Source organism: Xyrauchen texanus, chromosome 5, assembly GCF_025860055.1.
Source record: "Xyrauchen texanus isolate HMW12.3.18 chromosome 5, RBS_HiC_50CHRs, whole genome shotgun sequence".
Lineage (NCBI taxonomy): Eukaryota > Metazoa > Chordata > Actinopteri > Cypriniformes > Catostomidae > Xyrauchen > Xyrauchen texanus.
Window position 1 is genome coordinate 3,938,977 of NC_068280.1, and position 17,489 is coordinate 3,956,465.

The window sequence follows — 17,489 nt, forward strand, 5'->3', positions numbered from 1 at the left end:
TAGGGTTCTGCATTAGAAAACCATGAAGGTGAGTAGATGACAGAATTTTCATTTTAAATGAACTATTCCATTAATTGAATCTACTGATAGTGGCCAGTGCGTTCATGCCGTTTCCTTTGCAACCTTTCTAAAAGTACAGCTTGTTTGTTAGTGGTAAAGAAGTTACTTAAGCAAACATGGGAGTGTTGTTCTTGTGAGACTGGACAGCTGCTTGAGCAACACTATAGCGAGTCCTCTGTTGCCTAGGCAACTCTGTAGGCTGTCATTCGAGTGTAGTGTTGGCGGTGGCTCCTGGCAGCCCAAATGAAGAGTGCAGCAGCCATCATCTGCAGTGGAGAAGAGACCAGCGCCAGGAACAGGGACCAGCCTGGAGAGTGGTCCATCCCCTCAGGCAGATTGGATATCTCATGGAGCAGGTGCACACCCGCAAGGAAACAGCATACAGTAGCCAAAGAACACAGGCCTGCAAACAAAACACATAATTAACATAATATATGCATATTCTTATTTATTTATAATGCGTTCAGTAACCAAAGGTATCAAAATGTTTTAGTATTTTTCATGCTTATCAGAGTATTGTGTCATTAACTTAGCAACATACTAATGGCAAACTTGTTAGTTGTGTGCGTCTTACCAGCCAGTAGATGCAGCAGCCCTACAAACAGGGTGGGTGTGATACTGCGGCAAAGGCAGGCACACACTCCAATCAATGCGCCTAGAAACACCAGCCCCACAGACACCAGCGGCAAAAGGAACTGACACTTCCACAGACCTGAGGACAGACACAACCACAACACACCTTAAAAGGCATTCAGTATGTGCAAATGATAATGTAACGACCAAAACAATGTGAACTTCTAACAGCGTCTGGAAAAACAACTAACAATTAACTGAACATTCAGAATAAACACTGTTTGTTTGTTTGTTTGTTTGTTTTTAAAAGCATGCTAGCTTCTATAGCTATTTTCATGGTGAAATCCAGGTTATAATATAATAATAGGTAAAACAAATAAATCTGTATAACATGTTTAATTATTTCAATTAGTGAATACTCTAAACTTAATCTTAAAACCCTTTCAAGGGTGTCAGCATAATAATACAATTTTCTCACAGATAAATAAAATATAATTCAGAGACAATGAGCTCTAGCCAAAATCAACACTGAACTTTTCACATTGTACATTCATAATTACTTTGTTAGTATTTGGTGGCATTGCCTTTAAATTGTTTAACTTGGGTCAAACGTATAGGGAGCCTTCCACAAGCTTCTCATAATAAGTTACTGGAATTTTCTCCCATTCCTCCAGACAGAACTGGTGTACCAGAGTCAGGTTTGTAGGCGTCCTTGCTCGCACACGCTTTTTCAGTTCTGCCCACAAAATTTGTATCGGATTGATGTCAGGGCTTTGTGAAGGCCACTCCAAAACCTTGACTTTGACGTCCTTAAGCCATTTTGCACCAACTTTGAGGTATGCTTGGGGTCATTGTCCATTTGAAAGAGCCATTTCAATCTATAACTTCCTGGCTTCTTGAGATGTTGCTTCAATATATAAACATAATTTTCCTTCCTCATGATGCCATCTATATTGTGAAGTGCACCAGTCCCTCCTGCAGCAATGCACCCCCTCTATCTTGTTCTATATTTGGTGCATCACCTCTTTTAAAGATAAAAATAAACCTCAAAATATATTGGAAAAAAAAAGTCTTCTATTCTATTAATTTTCAAATAGTATTGAAAATGTTTTAAACATTTGACACTATCTGGGCATTTTGATCCATTTGTGATATTTCTATATACATGCCAGGTAGGGCTGGATGATATGCAAGAAATATGTTCACGATATGTTTATAAAAAATATTGCGATATCCAATTACATCAACCCACCGGCCAGAGTGATCGGTGAATATTCTTGCTTCATTGATTTTGTTTTAAAAATTAAATTCATTTGTTAAACCACAAAAATCAAAAGATATTTCTAAATTCAAATTGCACTTCAAACTACACAAAAAAGCCATTAAAATACTGAAGTGGTCAAAAAATCATATATACCCTTCCACTTGCCGTCATGCAAGTATCCATCTCTGACAACAGGAGGAAAATGACTAATACAAGGTCTAAAGACAACTATAATTATAATAATAATCATTATTAAAATAAATACATTTTAGGTTTAATGTGAAAGTGTTTTTGTATTTTTTTTATGATTTACTCACACATGTATAAAAGTGAACCCGCATAGTTGCGTGGCATGTTAAGGGCGAACTGCTCCGTGAAAATAAAGCGAACTAAACTCACAGCACCCCCTGAGATGGTCTTACGCCATTTGCAGCATTCTCACACACGACACTATTCTCGAAAGCAGTTTTCAGACAACTGAAACAGAAGAGTGAAAACGCTTTACATACACGTGTTCAACGAGACACGCTCCTGCTGCATGCCTCTGAAAAAAAAGCGCATCAAAATATAATAAAGTGTGTTTCTTAAAGCGCGTGTGTCTTGGTGTCCAACAGCATTTCTTGTCCTGTGTCATTCTGAAACATCTTACCGTTTGCACTGCACAGTGGCGGGTAGATCAATATAGCACAATATAGGCTACCCGCATGTTGCGGGGTGCTTATTTCACACCCTGTGCTGCTATTTTATATAATTGCCAACTTCCCAGCTCTATGGTTTTGTCATTTCCTGATTTTGTCATTCATCGTCTGTCAGTGAGTGACGCAATCTGCATTGGGATATTTGTCAGCTATCATCGATATCCGATAACATCTTTCTATTGCCCAGCCTTAGTGCCAGCTCACTAAAGACCCGATATGTAATAATGTTTGCCAAAACATCTGTGCATTTGAGGGTTAAAATGGACATTTACAGGTTGTTCATGACCGTGGGAACCCTGTTATGTTTACGAGTAGGTATGTGTACATGGTTGTTTTTGAGACAGGACGTACAGGTGCGGAGCAGATCATCTCCGCTGTTGATATTTCCAGGGGATTTATACTTGGATTCCCACTGCTGCTGCAAAGTAAAGGCCTGACATTTAGTCACCAGTGTTGGATCTGGAAAAAAAGAAAAAAGGAAGTGGACAAAGAGGAGAAAGAGATCCATTAACAGATAGTTAGCATAATTTTTTTAAAACTTGAAATTACAGGAGGCCTAACAATAATGCATAAGTACACAAGGAATGTTTGCCTCAAAAAACTTTGATATTGGCTGAATGGATGACTTACTTACCAGGCTCTTTAAACCAGTACGAGTCTTGGGGAACTTGAATACAGCGCCACCAAAGACCCAGAGTGCCATTAAGCCTGAATAGTGCCACACTGTAGCTCCGCTCATCCACATCCTCTCCCTCAAAGTCCTGCCGCAGGTTGTGCAGATCTGAACCATTATTTGCATCATTGCTGGCCAGCTGGCTGTGGTACTGGTACCAGTTCGGTGTTCCGATGGCGACAGAGAGATAGACACAGGCAAGTATGCTCAGCACAGAGCCGATGACCAACGCTGTGGCATAACGGTTGTCCACCATGGTTTAGACAATGTATCGGGTATTATAACAAGATGTTAGAGGCAAAAAATGACAATGAACTGTGCTTTTAGGTCATAAGTGTAATGACTGATGTAAGAAGAAATAGCATATCGTTTGTCCTGTTATTTGGGGTTTACACAACGGGTTCTTCACATGAGCACTGATTATCATCACGATAAGACAACATCTTCATCTAATCCCCAATGCAGAAAGTCAAATCTCTCCCTCTTTGGCTCAGGGTGATTTCTCAAGACACAAAGATGTGTTTTACCTGAAATAGAGAACTGTAGTTAATCAGGTTCAGCTTATGGGTAAATGAAATGTCACAACACTCATTTTGTTTTTGCAAACAAAACTCTGTTGTTATTAAAAATACATTACAAACACATTCACACAATTTTAGCTGCATCATTATTCTATTGTCCTGCAGTGCGCTACAATACAGAAAATAGGAAAAAAGCATGTATTTGCTCCATAGGCTAAACAAGAGGGAAATGGCGCCATCTGGTGGAAGATATTACAAATGTAAAGTTTTTGAGCCAGGGCTCCAGAATGGAAGCATAATAATACCACAGAATTAATTATGTTATGCTTTAACGGCACTGGGATCAAATATTGCCGTTTAACGGGGACATTTTTGTCCTGAAGGTCCGAGTGTAACTATTTGATGTACACAGTGTATTATAGGAACTGAGGTTCAAATATATAAATTCCCCCAAAAATACACACCTTTGGCAAAATGTATGCCGTTGTATTAATACCGCCAAAATTATCACAAATTAAAAATACAAACAAATGTCCCGAAGTCCGCACAAGGGATAAAGTCGGTGTTTGAGGTTGACTAGCATGAAAGCTAACAGACTAGTGTTTGTTTTTGGCATCATACTCGATAATTTCAGAAATAAAACAGCGAATTGAATATTTAACTGTACTGTTGTGGGTATAATACTAAACCGTCCACTGAATGACAAAAAACGTCGAAATATCTGATTGTTTAAAGCAACAAAATGTTACCTGCCAAAGATGTCACTTACCATATTGTACAAACCCTTTGCGCAGCTGATGAATCCATTTCCGGTTAGACGTGCGCGTGCATATCACTACATCGATCCGAGCGTGCACGAGCAGACAGTGTACGTTCGAGAAGCATTTGAGAAGCATTTATTTATCAATCCGTGATGTTTTGTGATATCAGTTGGTTTGTCTCACTCTAAAACATTCAGTCCCGTTTTATTAAACTACATAAATCGGCTTAATAAAATCCTTAATGTCAAAAATGTAGACACCTTAATGTAAGCCAACTCAAGCAGATATTTTGTTTCGTTATATTGAGAAAAGGTACTTCCCAGCAGTAGTTATGTGTATCTCACATACAGTAAATTGATAAAAAATACAGTAAATAAAATAGTCCACTTTGTTTATTTACATGCAAATTTTGTTCCTGGATGGCTTTAAAAGAAAAGAAAACAACATATACATAAAAATGGTTCATAATGTCACTGTGATATTATAGTGTGTAAGTCAACAAAGGCTATAGTGTGCAAAAATAAACAGCCCTGCTGTACACCCAAACCTCTCATTCTGATTAAAGGCCCTATAAGATTAAAGGGATAGTTCACCCCAAATTGAATATTCTCTCATCATTTACTCACCCTCATGCCATCCCATGAGTATGATTTTCTTTCTTCTGCAGAACACAAAATAAGATTTTCAGTAGAATATCTCAGCTCTGTAGGTCCATATAATGCAAGTCACTATAGGTTCCAAAACTATGAAGCTAAAAAAAAAAGCACATAACGGCAGCATAAATGTAATCCATTCGAATTTCAAAGATCAAAAATGTTATTATTTACTCCCTGACCAATAGGTGGCGATGTACACAAATAATGCAAATCACCAAAAACAAAAGAAGAAGAATGTGAAAGTGGAGATTTATAGTAAAAAAGGAAGATAAGGGGGCCTGGGTAGCTCAGCTAGTATTGACACTGATTAGCACCCCTGGAGTTCAGGTCTCCTAAGCAACCAAATTGGCCCAGTTGCTAGGGAGGGAAGAGTCACATGGGGTAACCTCCTTGTGGTGGTGATTAGTGGTTCTCCCTCTCAATGGGGCGTGTGGTGAGTTGTGCATGGATCGTGGAGAGTAGCATGAGCTTCCACACGCTGAGTCACTGCGGTGTCATGCACAACGAGTCACGTGATATGATGCGCAGATGGACTTCTCAGAAGCGGAGGCAGCTGGGACATATATTTATTTTAGTATAAATTCAAATATTCAACATTTTATAACGTGTTAGGGATCATTTAATAGCAGCATCATAATTACAAAATATTATTTATGTGTATATTTATATATCTCTTTGTTATCCTTCTCACCAAATAATCACATTATTTTGTTTGTTCTTGCCTAAAACCGCTGGTCATTTATCAGCCAGATATGTGGTCCAGTAAATGTTATTATAAATTAAAAATGCATCAACTACTACCACCAGTTCTTTCTTATCTTTATGTATTTAAAATATACATTTTAATGCTTTTTATTTGTTGTATGAAACCACAAACTGATAAGTTATGTAAAGCAGTCTTTGATCGTCTTACATAAATGATAAAAGCATATAATTTATATGGTTTGTATGAGTAGATATTAATGGAACACACAGCTTTATAGAATAAAGTTTTTATTGTTTTAAATTGAGATTTATGCAGTGCATTGTGAAACAAGTAGAACTAAATTGCTTATAAGTCTACGAGTGTCTCAATACGGGATCGTCCCGATATTTAAAGATCAAATTATGTGTCCCGTATCGAATCAATACGGACACGATATGTCTCATATTTAAGCTAATCATATGGCATCATGGTGAAATTAATCGCTAATTTAACATTGATATAAGTTGGAAAATTAGCATATGGTGGTGGGTAAACGACCGTTCGAAAAGTCCACAAATGGTGCTAAAACTGTGGATTTAAAAAATAAATAAAAAATAATAATACATATAAACCAACCAAAATGTATACATAAATAAGATAAAGGAGATAAAAATAAATATATTTTTTTACATATAAAAGATTAATTTTTGTATAAGTCAGGGGTCAGGAAAGGTCTGATTTCAGCATATAAGAAAGGGTATAAATTGTTTTATTAATATATATTACGTATTTAGGCCTATTGCTAAAACTGTGGAGGATGTGGTTAAGTGTCCCTTATTTTAAAACTTCAAAAGTGGCAACCCTAGTACCAACATGCAATAAAAAGTCACACAGGTGTACTTGAACACTAGTGGCCAAACACCGGAAATACGTAAGACACGTGAGTAAGTAGGCAAGAACAAACCCGCAGATGGGACTTTATTTTTCGTGGTTATCTTTTTGAGTAAGGAATTAACATTTTGCACACTCTGGTATTTTCTGTATATATCTGTATACTGTTGTATATTATGTGGTGTTAATAAAAAAAATAAAAATATATAATAATTAATAAACTAAACAAAAAAAATATTGGTATTGTGACAAGTGTGTTTCGAGTGCTTTGAACAGTGAATCGTTTAGTAGTGAATCAATCAAATGGTTCAACTGATTCAAAGCTTTAGAAAGCTTCGATTTACTCATAGCTGGTAAAATGTCCTTTATTATGGCTGCTACGCGTCTCCCAACCACTAGGTGTCATCACTTCTGCACACACTCATTCTTCCCCGGTTCTTAGAGAAACAGGGCGAATACACGTGTGTTTGGGCACATGTTTTATTAAACGATATTATTTAATTATTTTTTCTGTTAAATTGACCGATAAAACGCCAAAGATGTCTGCGTCAAGGAACAAGGAAATACACACAGACAGTGGAGACGGTGAAGAGGATCCTCCCGTGGTGAGTCGCACACGGAGCGGCCGCAGAGTTCGAGCGCCCGCGGCGCTGCTGGACTCCGGCGCACCAACCACCAAAACTCCCGTCCGCCGCACCAGAAAGTCTGTTATCCGAGAAGATCCCGCAGAGAACACGGAATCCCCGCCTGTAAAACCTGCCGATGTATCTACAGCAGACACAACTGACCAGTGCACCTCGAGTACAGAAACAGCGTGTCCAGATTTAACAGACGCAACTGCATCAGCAACAACAGAGGAAAAGCAAATCGATTTAATAGGTTCAGATCAGAACACTGAGAAGGAGAACGTGGTGAATAACACCGACACAGGGTCCACATGTTCCACTCACACTGAGAAAAAGGCCCAAAAAAGGACTCGCTCAGAATCAAGTGATAAGCTAAGTAAGATAGTTCCTCTTGGGAAACCCAAATCTGGAAGAGTGTGGAAAGACCGTAACAAGCAAAGGTGAACTTTATTCTTTACAGTGTTATTATTATTATTATTATTCTCAATGTCAGATGTCCAGACTTTGTTGGACTTTTTTGTTTGTTGAATCTACATGTTCATTCTTGATGTTTTTGTGCCATTTATATTTATCAAATACGAATGTAACATAAAATTTTGGGATTACATTATCACTTACTACCCCGAAAACCTCAATAAATATATTAAAAATTTTTTTTTTGAGAATGAGTAGAGTACTCCCTGATACCGATACTTGTTTTTTTTTAATGTATTTTTTTATTATATTATAATTTTTTCTGAATTCTGTATCACCAGTTTATTTAAATGTTTTAATAAGAATGGTGTCTAAATAATTAAATTCGTTTAATTAAAAAATATATTAATTTTATATTAATACAGAACCTCACAGCACAATCCAAAATACAAAGTTTTTTTTAATAAAACATTTTTGCTTATCACAGATTTGTGATATTGCCAGAATATAGTACTATTACTATTGTTTTATAAGTAGTAGTATAACAGTGAGTATTACATAACAATACAGTAGTGATATATTTCTGTCATACTTTTTTCTATTTAAATGGAGCTTTTATTTTAGAGTGAAGCTATTCCTGTGTGTTTTTGACGCTAGTTTCTCACCTCCAGAAAAGCAGGTCACCACGTGACCCAAAGTGATGATTAAAACGCAAAAGCCTGCTAATTAAATAAATATGTAGTCTGAATGTGCCTCGCTCTTCAAAGTGATTTAGTGCTCTTCATTGTCATCTGCTACAAACAGAATGTGCAATGCTCATGGTGTTTTCTGTGTATGAGCCAAAGATCTCTAAAAGGTACGAGCAGGCGGGGTTGTCCACACGTTCACTTTGATGTGCGCAGCACTTGCAAACTGTATATTTATCTCATTAAATCACAGCTTTTGCAGTTTAATAATCCACTAGGACACAACTGGATTTTAATTTGAGTGCTGAAAGTTTACAGGATGACATTCTTACATCTGATGAAATCGGTTTTTGGTATCAGAGCATTATAACGAGCACGAGTATAAGTACATGAGTGTTCTGTCGGACCCCAAAAATATACAGCTTTGGAGACCACTGCAGAGTAAAATGAACATTTCTGCCAACATTTCAAATCCAAATAATGTCAAATTTAGAGCATTTATTTGCAGAAAATGAAAACTGATCAAAATAACAAAATGCATGATGTGTTTTCAGACCTCAAATAATGCAAAGAAAGCAAGTTCATATTCATTTTTAAACAACACAATAATAATATTTTAACTTAGGAAGAGTTCAGAAATGAAGATTTGGTGGAATAATCCTGATTTTCAATCACAGCCTTCATGCATGTTGGCATGCCCTCTACCAGTCTTTCACATTGCTGTTGGGTGACTTTATGCCACTCCTGGTGCAAAAATTCAAGCAGCTTGGCTTTGTTTGAAGGCTTGTGGCCATCCATCTTCCTCTTGATCACATTCCAGATGTTTCAATGGGGTTCAGGTCTGTAGATTGGGCTGGCCATGACAGGGTCTTGATCCGGTGGTCCTCCATCCACACCTTGATTGACCCCCTGTGTGGCATGGAGCATTGTCCTGCTGGTAAAACCAATCCTCAGAGTTGGGGAACATTGTCAGAGCAGAAGGAAGCAGGATAACCTTGATCTGGAGAGGCCTTCAAGCCACAGTGTCTCACACCCACAGTGATATTTGATGGAGGATCGGTGATGATCTGAGGGTGCTTCAGTAAGGCTGAAATCGGGCAGATTCGTCTTTGTGAAGGATGCATGAATCAATCCATGTACAAGGTTGAGGATTGTTTTTCCAGCAGGACAATGCTCCATGCCACACATCCTGATTATTCGAGGTCTGTAAACACTGCATCTTTTTTCTTATTTTGACCAGTTGTCATTTTCTTCAAATAAATGCTCTAAATGATGATATTTTTATTTGGAATTTGGGAGAAAAGTTGTCAGTATTTTATAGAATAAAACAAAAATGTTCATTAATTTTACTCAAGCGCACACCTATAAATGGTTAATTCCAGAGCTGTATATTAAATCCCGTCAACCACAAGCCCTCTCTACAAAACTCCACCCCCAAACACATGTCAGCCAATCTGCAGCCATCAAACCCAACATGCAAAATGATTGACAGGGAGAGCGCATTTCTAGGTGGCTAAAAAGTGTGGACCACCATGTGTTTGCGTGTTCAATGCGTGATGTGTAACTGTGTTTTCTAGGTTCTCTGCTCTGTTGAGAGACAAACCTCTGCGTACATCATGGGAAAAGAAGATGGAGGCCAAGAGAGAAAAGCAGCTAGTGAAGCAGTACCACCAGCAGCTCAAAGACGAGAAGGCCAAGGAGAAAGAGGCAAGTTTGGGCATCCAAAACTGCAAGCTTTTCTTTGTATTGAATTGAATACTTTTCAACACTCCCACAAAGTAGCACATAGTTCAGGTGTACTATGGACTTTTAGTTTTATGTTCTTTTTTTTTCAGGACAAGAAGAAGAGGAGAGCAGAAAATCTGCGAAGACGAGCAGAAAATGAGAGAAAAGCAGAGATTGTGCAAGTGGTAAATACAGAATATGTCATATCTTTCAAAATTCAGTCATTTTTAACATTGGCTTGCTGTCACTGCTTATATAGGCAGCTGCCTTCTAAGGCATCATCCTAACTGAAATTGGAACCTCATAAGTGACCTATTTGACTCTTTATAGGCAACTCAAGCAAATTTTCCTTGGTTGGTCATATTTCTGGTCTGCCAATTTAAATGTAATTTATAACCTACTTTTCAAACTCCTAGGCCGCACATCCAATTTACACAAAATTTGCTTTGTATCATCTAGGGACACTCGAGACAAAAATTAATCCCAATCTCATGAAATTTATGTGACCGTGGCAACATTTTTGCAAACCAAAATTACCTACTTAATTACACGTTTGGCTGCAGTTTCCAAACTAAATGTCCAGCTGGGGTGCCAAAAGCAAATGCAATCATGTTGGGATCAGACAGGGTTTATAAGGTGAATATTATTTTAGTGAGTAAAACGTACCTCCCTAACCTAAAAACGTAACCTGAACCTTCAGCTGAAGTTTACGTGCACTTAGATTGAAGTGATTAAAACACATTTTTTAACCATTCCACAGATTTCATATTAGCAAACTATAGTTTTGGCAAGTCCTTTAAGGCATCTACTTTTGTGCATGACACGAGTAATTTTTCCAACAATTGTTTGTTTCACTTCTAATTGACTATATCACAATTCCAGGGGGTCAGAGGTTTACATACACTGTTAACAGTGCCTTTAAACAGCTTGGAGCTGCTTATAGGAGGTGTATTGAATTGGAATTGTATCTGTGGATGTATTTTAAGGCCTACCTTCAAACTCAGTGCTTCTTTGCTTGACATCATGGGAAAATGAAAAGAAATCAGCCAAGCTAAAAATTGAGGACCTCCACAAGTCTGGTTCATCTTTAAGCTATTTCCAAATGCCTGAAGGTACCACGTTCATCTGTACAAACAATAGTACGCAAGTATAAGCACCATAGGATCATGCTACGCATACCACTCAGGAAGGAGATGCATTCTGTCAATCCCAGAACAACAACAAAGGACCTTGTGAAGATGCTGGAGGAAACGGTAGACGAGTATCTATATCCACAGTAAAACAAGTCCTATATCGACATAACCTGAAAGGCTGCTCAGCAAGGAAGAAGCCGCTGTTCCAAAACCACCAAAAAAAAGACTACAGTTTTGCAAGTGCACATGGGGACAAAGATCTTACTTTTTGGAGAAATTTTCAAATCGAACGGTTTGGCCATAATGACCATCGTTATGTTTGGAGGAAAAAGGGTGAGGCTTGCAAATCGAAGAACAGCATCCCAACTGTGAAGCATGGGGGTGGCAGCATCATGTTGTGGGGGTGCTTTGCTACAGGAGGGACTGGTGCACTTCACAAAATAGATGATATCATGAGGAAGGAAAAGTATGTGGATTTATTGAAGCAACATCTCAAGTCTTCAGCCAGGAAGTTAAAGCTCGGTCACAAATGGACAATGACCCCAAGCATACCTCCAAAGTTGTGGTAAAGTTAAGCTATTGGAGTGGCCATCACAAAGCCCTGATCTCAATCCGAAAAAGCGTGTGTAAGCAAGGATACCTAAAACATTTGACCCAAGTTAAAAAATTTAAAGGCAATGCTACCGAATACTAACAAAGTGTATCTAAACTTCTGACCCACTGGGAATGTGATGAGAGAAATACAAGCTGAAATAAATAATTCTCTCTACTATTATTCTGACTTTTCAAAATTTTTAAATAGTGATCCTAACTGACCTAAGACAGGGAATGTTTTCTACGATTAAATGTAAGGAATTGTGAAAAACTGAGTTTAAATGTAATTTGGCTAAGGTGTTTGTAAACTTGTGACTTCAACTGTAACCGATAGGGTTAAAAAATGTAAATGAGAGGTGAAGAAAACATATATCCTTACCCTTAAAGAATGCCTAAACCTAACTGATGATGTTTTAAAAGCAAATTCGACATGAAAAGTACATTTACTGAAGCAACCATGTCAATTCCTGTCACTTCTATGGGACTTTAGGTTCTCTTTTAGCCCTAGTCCAAAGTCCAACACTTATCAGGCCAGCTACTGCAGAAGCACAAGCATTAAGTCATTAAACTTATGACTTTGTTTCACCACTTTGCTTAAAATCATCACCGGATATCTAAATTCATTCAGAATATTTGCCATTGGTGTGCTTGACCTTGTAATTGCTTCTTACAGCTATATGTATTATTATTATTGGTGTTTAGAAAGATATTTTTTTGTCTCCATTTCCTCTTAACTCCTTACTGCTTTGCCCCTCTCAGATTAAGAATACTGCAAAGATCAAGAGAATGAAGAAGAAACAGCTGAGGAAGATTGAAAAGAGAGACACGCTCTCAGTGCTGCAGAAAACGCCACCTAGTGTCAAGAAATGAGCAGGGAAAACAAACAGCAGCTCATAGGGGGTTTAGTTGATGTGAGAATATCTTTACAACTAAACTTGCTGTTATTGATATACACCGTGTGCCCGTCTGTACCACTGGCACGCTGACCTCTGTCTGGCAAAGACAAGGTTGGAAATAAACCCTGCAGGAAGATGGTTCTCCAGGAGTAGGAATGAGTGACTATGTTCTGATGTAATACGTGTGTACAGCAAATTGAAATGCAAATAAATGTTCATTTCATTGACATCTGTCACCCAACACATCTTTGTGTGAACTTATGTAATAGTAACATGATTTTTTTCCTCTCAAAGTGTCATTTCTCAGAAACTGCTTTGGGACTTTCCACTTTGGCAAATGTTTATTGTTTAATGGTTTAATATTTATCTAGTTAATGTGCTTATTCTTTTCCTTTCGATTTATTCTGGGTCTTTTTACATTGCGTGGTGGAATAAGTAAAATTACCGTGTGAACAACTTTGAATTTGTGAGATAGAAGTCGTAAATGTTGATTGCAGGAGTCTGTTTCATGGTAAATCAGGTACTTTCCTCATATTGGCTGTAAAGCTAGGACTAGCTTGAGCGAACAACAAGCCAAGGAACAAGTTGCTTTAAGGATGGACAGCTTTCAAGACGGTGTGACTGAAGAGGATTATGATCCACTGGTAAAACAAGTTTTTAATTAAGATTGTTTTAATGCGGATAGTAATTTATCACAAGAGTTTATAAAAGGTGGTTAAACTTTAGAAACTTTACCCTCAGCATGACTGATGTTCTAAGGTCAAATTAAATGTAGCAATTACTATTACATGCATTTTTGAACATGAAAGGATTATGCATCGGGGTTGTGCATACAGGCGTTAAGAATTGAATCGAAAATGCCTCTAATTACAATTTGAATTGTGGTGACAAATATTTAACTTAAACTGGAATTTAATTAGAATTGAAACGGAAATAAAACAATCAGAACTGCTGTAAGTATATTTTTCAGTGTGAATTATGTTATCGTACACAAAACATGGGAAATTCCAGAAACGTTAGATATTAATAATCTTAAATTGGTATTTAATGAATATTTCATCCACTGTGGAAGAATTCTTCATTAAATCTATATATTATCCTGTATAATCAATAGATTTACATTTTGATGTCAATTTTTATTTTTGCATAACACATTAAAAATGTTTTGTTAATTGTTTTGACACATTTTCCTGACTTCAGTTAAACTATGATATACACCAGGGATTTAAAACGCATAATTAGCAGTTATGTTTTGTTTTTTACAGTTCAGTAAATTCCTCTTCCTGTCCTTCCAAATTTAAATCCATGAATTAAAAAGAAATCCATAATTATAGGAATATTCCAGGTTCAGAACAAGTTAAGCTCAATCGACAGAATTTGTGGCATAATATTGATTTTGATTAGTACATTCGTTAAAAAAAATTAATCTGGTTTACATTATTTCAGCAGCATATTTTCATTTGGTAAACCAGACTCGGCCCGGATCTCAACCGATTTTGGTCGACCAGACTCAAGCAAATGTTCAGCCACATGAATGCCTGTCTTTACTTAGTTTCTTTTGGTTCACCGGACTCACACCAGACTTCAGCCAGATTTGGCCCAAGTTCTGTTATCTGTGTAGGCACTTACAATGTAAGTGAATGGTGCATTCTGTAAACGTTAAAATACTGTTGCAAAAGTATAGCCACAAAATGTAAACAATAGTGTTAACATGATTGTAGTGGGATACAATCGCTTCCTAACCTTTTCTGTGTAAAGACATATCCAATGTTATAACTTGGTTGCCGTTGCGACATAATGCCTAAAACTTTAAAATGCCGATTTAAACAAGTTTTAACAGAGTTATGAATGTAAGTGCTTTTATAAAATGATCATTTCTGCCTTTAAACCATCCCAAAATTTGCCCCATATTCTTCCATTGTAAGTGCCTCACTATGACCTCGATTTTTGCTTTTTTAAAAGAAAAGGAGGGACAAATTGAAATTCTGTTTTGTGGTAATCAACATTAGGCAACAAATGCAGCCAGAATATTCCTTTAAATTCTTAATTTCAGCAGTGTTATGTACTGGTCAAATGAGTGTATTTCAGTTGTCGCTTGTGTCTTGTTTATTTTCTCTCACGTTCTCTGAATGTCCCAATTCTCTTCGGGCTTTCCATCTGTGTGTCAGCAAGAGCTTTGTGGACACGGGCAGTGTGTAAATGGAGACTTCGGAGACACTCTGTCCGTTCCCTTGCATCAGGCATTTGAAAACACCACCAACAGCAATCTCAAGGTTCATCAGCCAGTTCACCCATTTTCTGGATACACTAATGTTGATGAACCAAAGTTCCTCTGAAGGTGAAGAGCACCGATACAGTTTTGGGAAATGCAGCAGAAGTTCCTGAAGATGAGATCAGAGCTTGTAGGAACTGAATATCGCTTGCAACGGAAAACCTGTCCAGCCTGGAGTCGTGTTCATCACCTACCAGAAATGTTACTATAGGTTAAATGGGAATCCGTTTATTGCTTTTTATTACTCTTTATAGCTTATTGCTTTATCTCTTCATATCTTTATTCTGGTTTCCTTTATCATTATGTTGAGGGACAATCACAAGGCTGGGCTTTAAATCTGCACATTTTCTGTGACCGTTAGCTAATTAGTGTCATGTAGCCTACATAAAAAAGCCACAATAAGCAATAAACAATATTTAAGTAGCAATAATGAGATAAGTCTACTTGCATCTAATTACCTTAACTTAAATGGTTAAGTTCATTCTATATGAACATCAAGTTAAGTGAACTTAATTACACAAGTTTTGGAGACCCCATTACTCAATACAATTAAGGGAATGAGTTTACTTTGAGGAAAGTCAACTTAATAGGGTTTTCAATGCATGAGATGAACGACGATATAACCAAGAAGGCACAAAGCGACAGCTTCATTTATCATTATGTGAACTATCATAGCTGCTTGACCATTGTTGTAAGCTTTATGAGATTTAATGTATTTTTTATTTAATTTAGACAACAATTTGTCATAGTAGATTTCATTGACTGCGTTTCTTTAACTGATGGTCGAAGGGACATTCGTTGCAATAATGTTAATTGAAAATATGAAAAGAGAAACAATTAAAAAATGAAACTATAATGTGAAATGTGCATAATCATAATGTACAGCAATTGTCATGTTTCACCTATTCTGCATCATCTACACTTTTTAAAATGGTTGTTCTTCATTTCTTAGAAAAATAAAGTGAAAATGAAAATAAAGTTGATTTTATTTTTGTGCAGAACCTTCAAATCTGTTTGACAATTTGTTGTCTACTCTGTTAATCGAAGTACACAACCATACCATGTCCTGTAATCATTTAGTCATTTATGCATTTGGCAGACGCTTTTATCCAAAGCGACTTACAGTGCAATTATTACAGGGACAATCCCCCCGGAGCAACCTGGAGTTAAGTGCCTTGCTCAAGGACACAATGGTGGTGGCTCTGGGGATCAAACCAGCAACCTTCTGATTACCATAATTACCAGAATGTAATATGTTCTTTCCTTACTGTAACTTAATATTTTCAGCATTTACTCAAAGAGGTATGCTGAGCCAACACCATCAATTACTTCTGTTTGTAAAAGCTTTCAAATATAATCCTGTAAATGTTTATATTCACAATAAAAATGATAGATTATTGATTATGCACCTTATTTTATTCTGTCGTGAGAATAGATTTGACACACTGAAGACACTTTTTACCTAATTAACGTAGAGTACACTCAATATAATGTAGGGGCCTCCATTTAGGGCACAATAGTGGAGGTAATCTAAAAAAAAGTATTGATTTATAAATGAATTTGATCTTTTGGCGAGTGGCTTTTTAATGTAGATGCTTCATCACTTGAACTACGTTAAACTAAAATGAAAGAAACTGAACTGCAGACATTGACTTCGATTTCCTGTTAAACCTTTCAGATGAGTGTTATACCCTATCTGGGGTCCTGTAAACACATTTTTGGTGGCTGCAGAGCTGAGCGTTCAACTCTCATAAGTCTTGTGTTTGATGAGAATGATCCATAAGTGATATCTCATGAATCATGAATGTCATTCACATGAAAATCTGGTCATATGTTCTATGATTCCATAACCAACATTATGTCATGCAAACTTAATTTATATTAAATTAATGTGTTGAATTACTAAAATGCTAAACTGCAAACTTGTACTCTTTTTGAGCATGACATGTGCTGTATGCTGCACTTAATAAATGCATCTGCCAAAATTAGCAGGCTGATTTTTAACAAAGCAGCTGTTGTTGTGAAGGCAAATGGGCGCTATATAATGCTCTTATTCATATCACTGCGGGACAGCTCATCAGCGCACACGCCTGTGTTTTATGAAGAGGACAGGTGTCGTAATCAAATAAAAAATGAGCAGTGGGAGAAAGGTGCCTTTGGATGATCCTTGCAGGGTACTCAGCCTTACTGGCTCCATATGGTTAGGATTAGGGAAGGGGTGGGGTTATGGCATCTGCTGCCTCCCAGGAACAAACTGAGGCCCCTTTGTACAACAGAGTCCCCACTTGGTAGAGTTGCTCGATTATGGCAAAAATCATAATCATGAATATTTTGGTCAATATTGAGATCACGATTATTTAA

General features: G+C 37.1%; 2 protein-coding genes across 3 annotated transcripts; one reads left to right on the forward strand and one right to left on the reverse strand.

Annotated features, from left to right (window-relative positions):
* Positions 1–234: 234 nt before the first annotated feature.
* On the reverse strand, positions 235–4,601 carry cldnd1b (claudin domain containing 1b). Its single transcript, XM_052127032.1, has 5 exons — positions 4,559–4,601; positions 3,230–3,795; positions 2,947–3,054; positions 635–772; positions 235–463 (listed from the first exon to the last, which is right to left on the reverse strand). Exons 2-5 carry the CDS (start codon positions 3,522–3,524, stop codon positions 243–245), a joined length of 762 nt encoding a protein of 253 aa, XP_051982992.1. The 5' UTR covers positions 3,525–3,795; positions 4,559–4,601; the 3' UTR covers positions 235–242.
* A 2,609-nt stretch (positions 4,602–7,210) lies between these two features.
* On the forward strand, positions 7,211–16,052 carry LOC127644198 (coiled-coil domain-containing protein 86-like). 2 transcript variants are annotated; one of them, XR_007970627.1, is made up of 5 exons: positions 7,211–7,848; positions 10,086–10,215; positions 10,344–10,418; positions 12,720–13,500; positions 15,025–16,052. XR_007970627.1 is itself a non-coding variant. In XM_052127256.1 (4 exons), exons 1-4 carry the CDS (start codon positions 7,322–7,324, stop codon positions 12,828–12,830), a joined length of 843 nt encoding a protein of 280 aa, XP_051983216.1. In that variant the 5' UTR covers positions 7,211–7,321; the 3' UTR covers positions 12,831–13,802. The 2 variants fall into 2 exon arrangements, 1 of the variants encoding a protein (XP_051983216.1); XM_052127256.1 differs by lacking the exon at positions 15,025–16,052 and having other exon boundaries at positions 12,720–13,802.
* Positions 16,053–17,489: the final 1,437 nt, after the last annotated feature.

Coding starts and splice junctions, on each gene's coding strand:
- cldnd1b (XM_052127032.1), bottom strand. CDS start 3,524: ATGGTGGACAACCGTTATGCCACAGCGTTGGTCATCGGCTCTGTGCTG. Junction 3,055..3,229: donor GTACTGGTTTAAAGAGCCTG/GTAAGTAAGTCA, acceptor CTTTTTTTCCAG/ATCCAACACTGGTGACTAAA. Junction 773..2,946: donor AGATGATCTGCTCCGCACCT/GTACGTCCTGTC, acceptor GTCTGTCCTCAG/GTCTGTGGAAGTGTCAGTTC.
- LOC127644198 (XM_052127256.1), top strand. CDS start 7,322: ATGTCTGCGTCAAGGAACAAGGAAATACACACAGACAGTGGAGACGGT. Junction 10,216..10,343: donor AGAAGGCCAAGGAGAAAGAG/GCAAGTTTGGGC, acceptor TTTTTTTTTCAG/GACAAGAAGAAGAGGAGAGC. Junction 10,419..12,719: donor AAGCAGAGATTGTGCAAGTG/GTAAATACAGAA, acceptor TGCCCCTCTCAG/ATTAAGAATACTGCAAAGAT.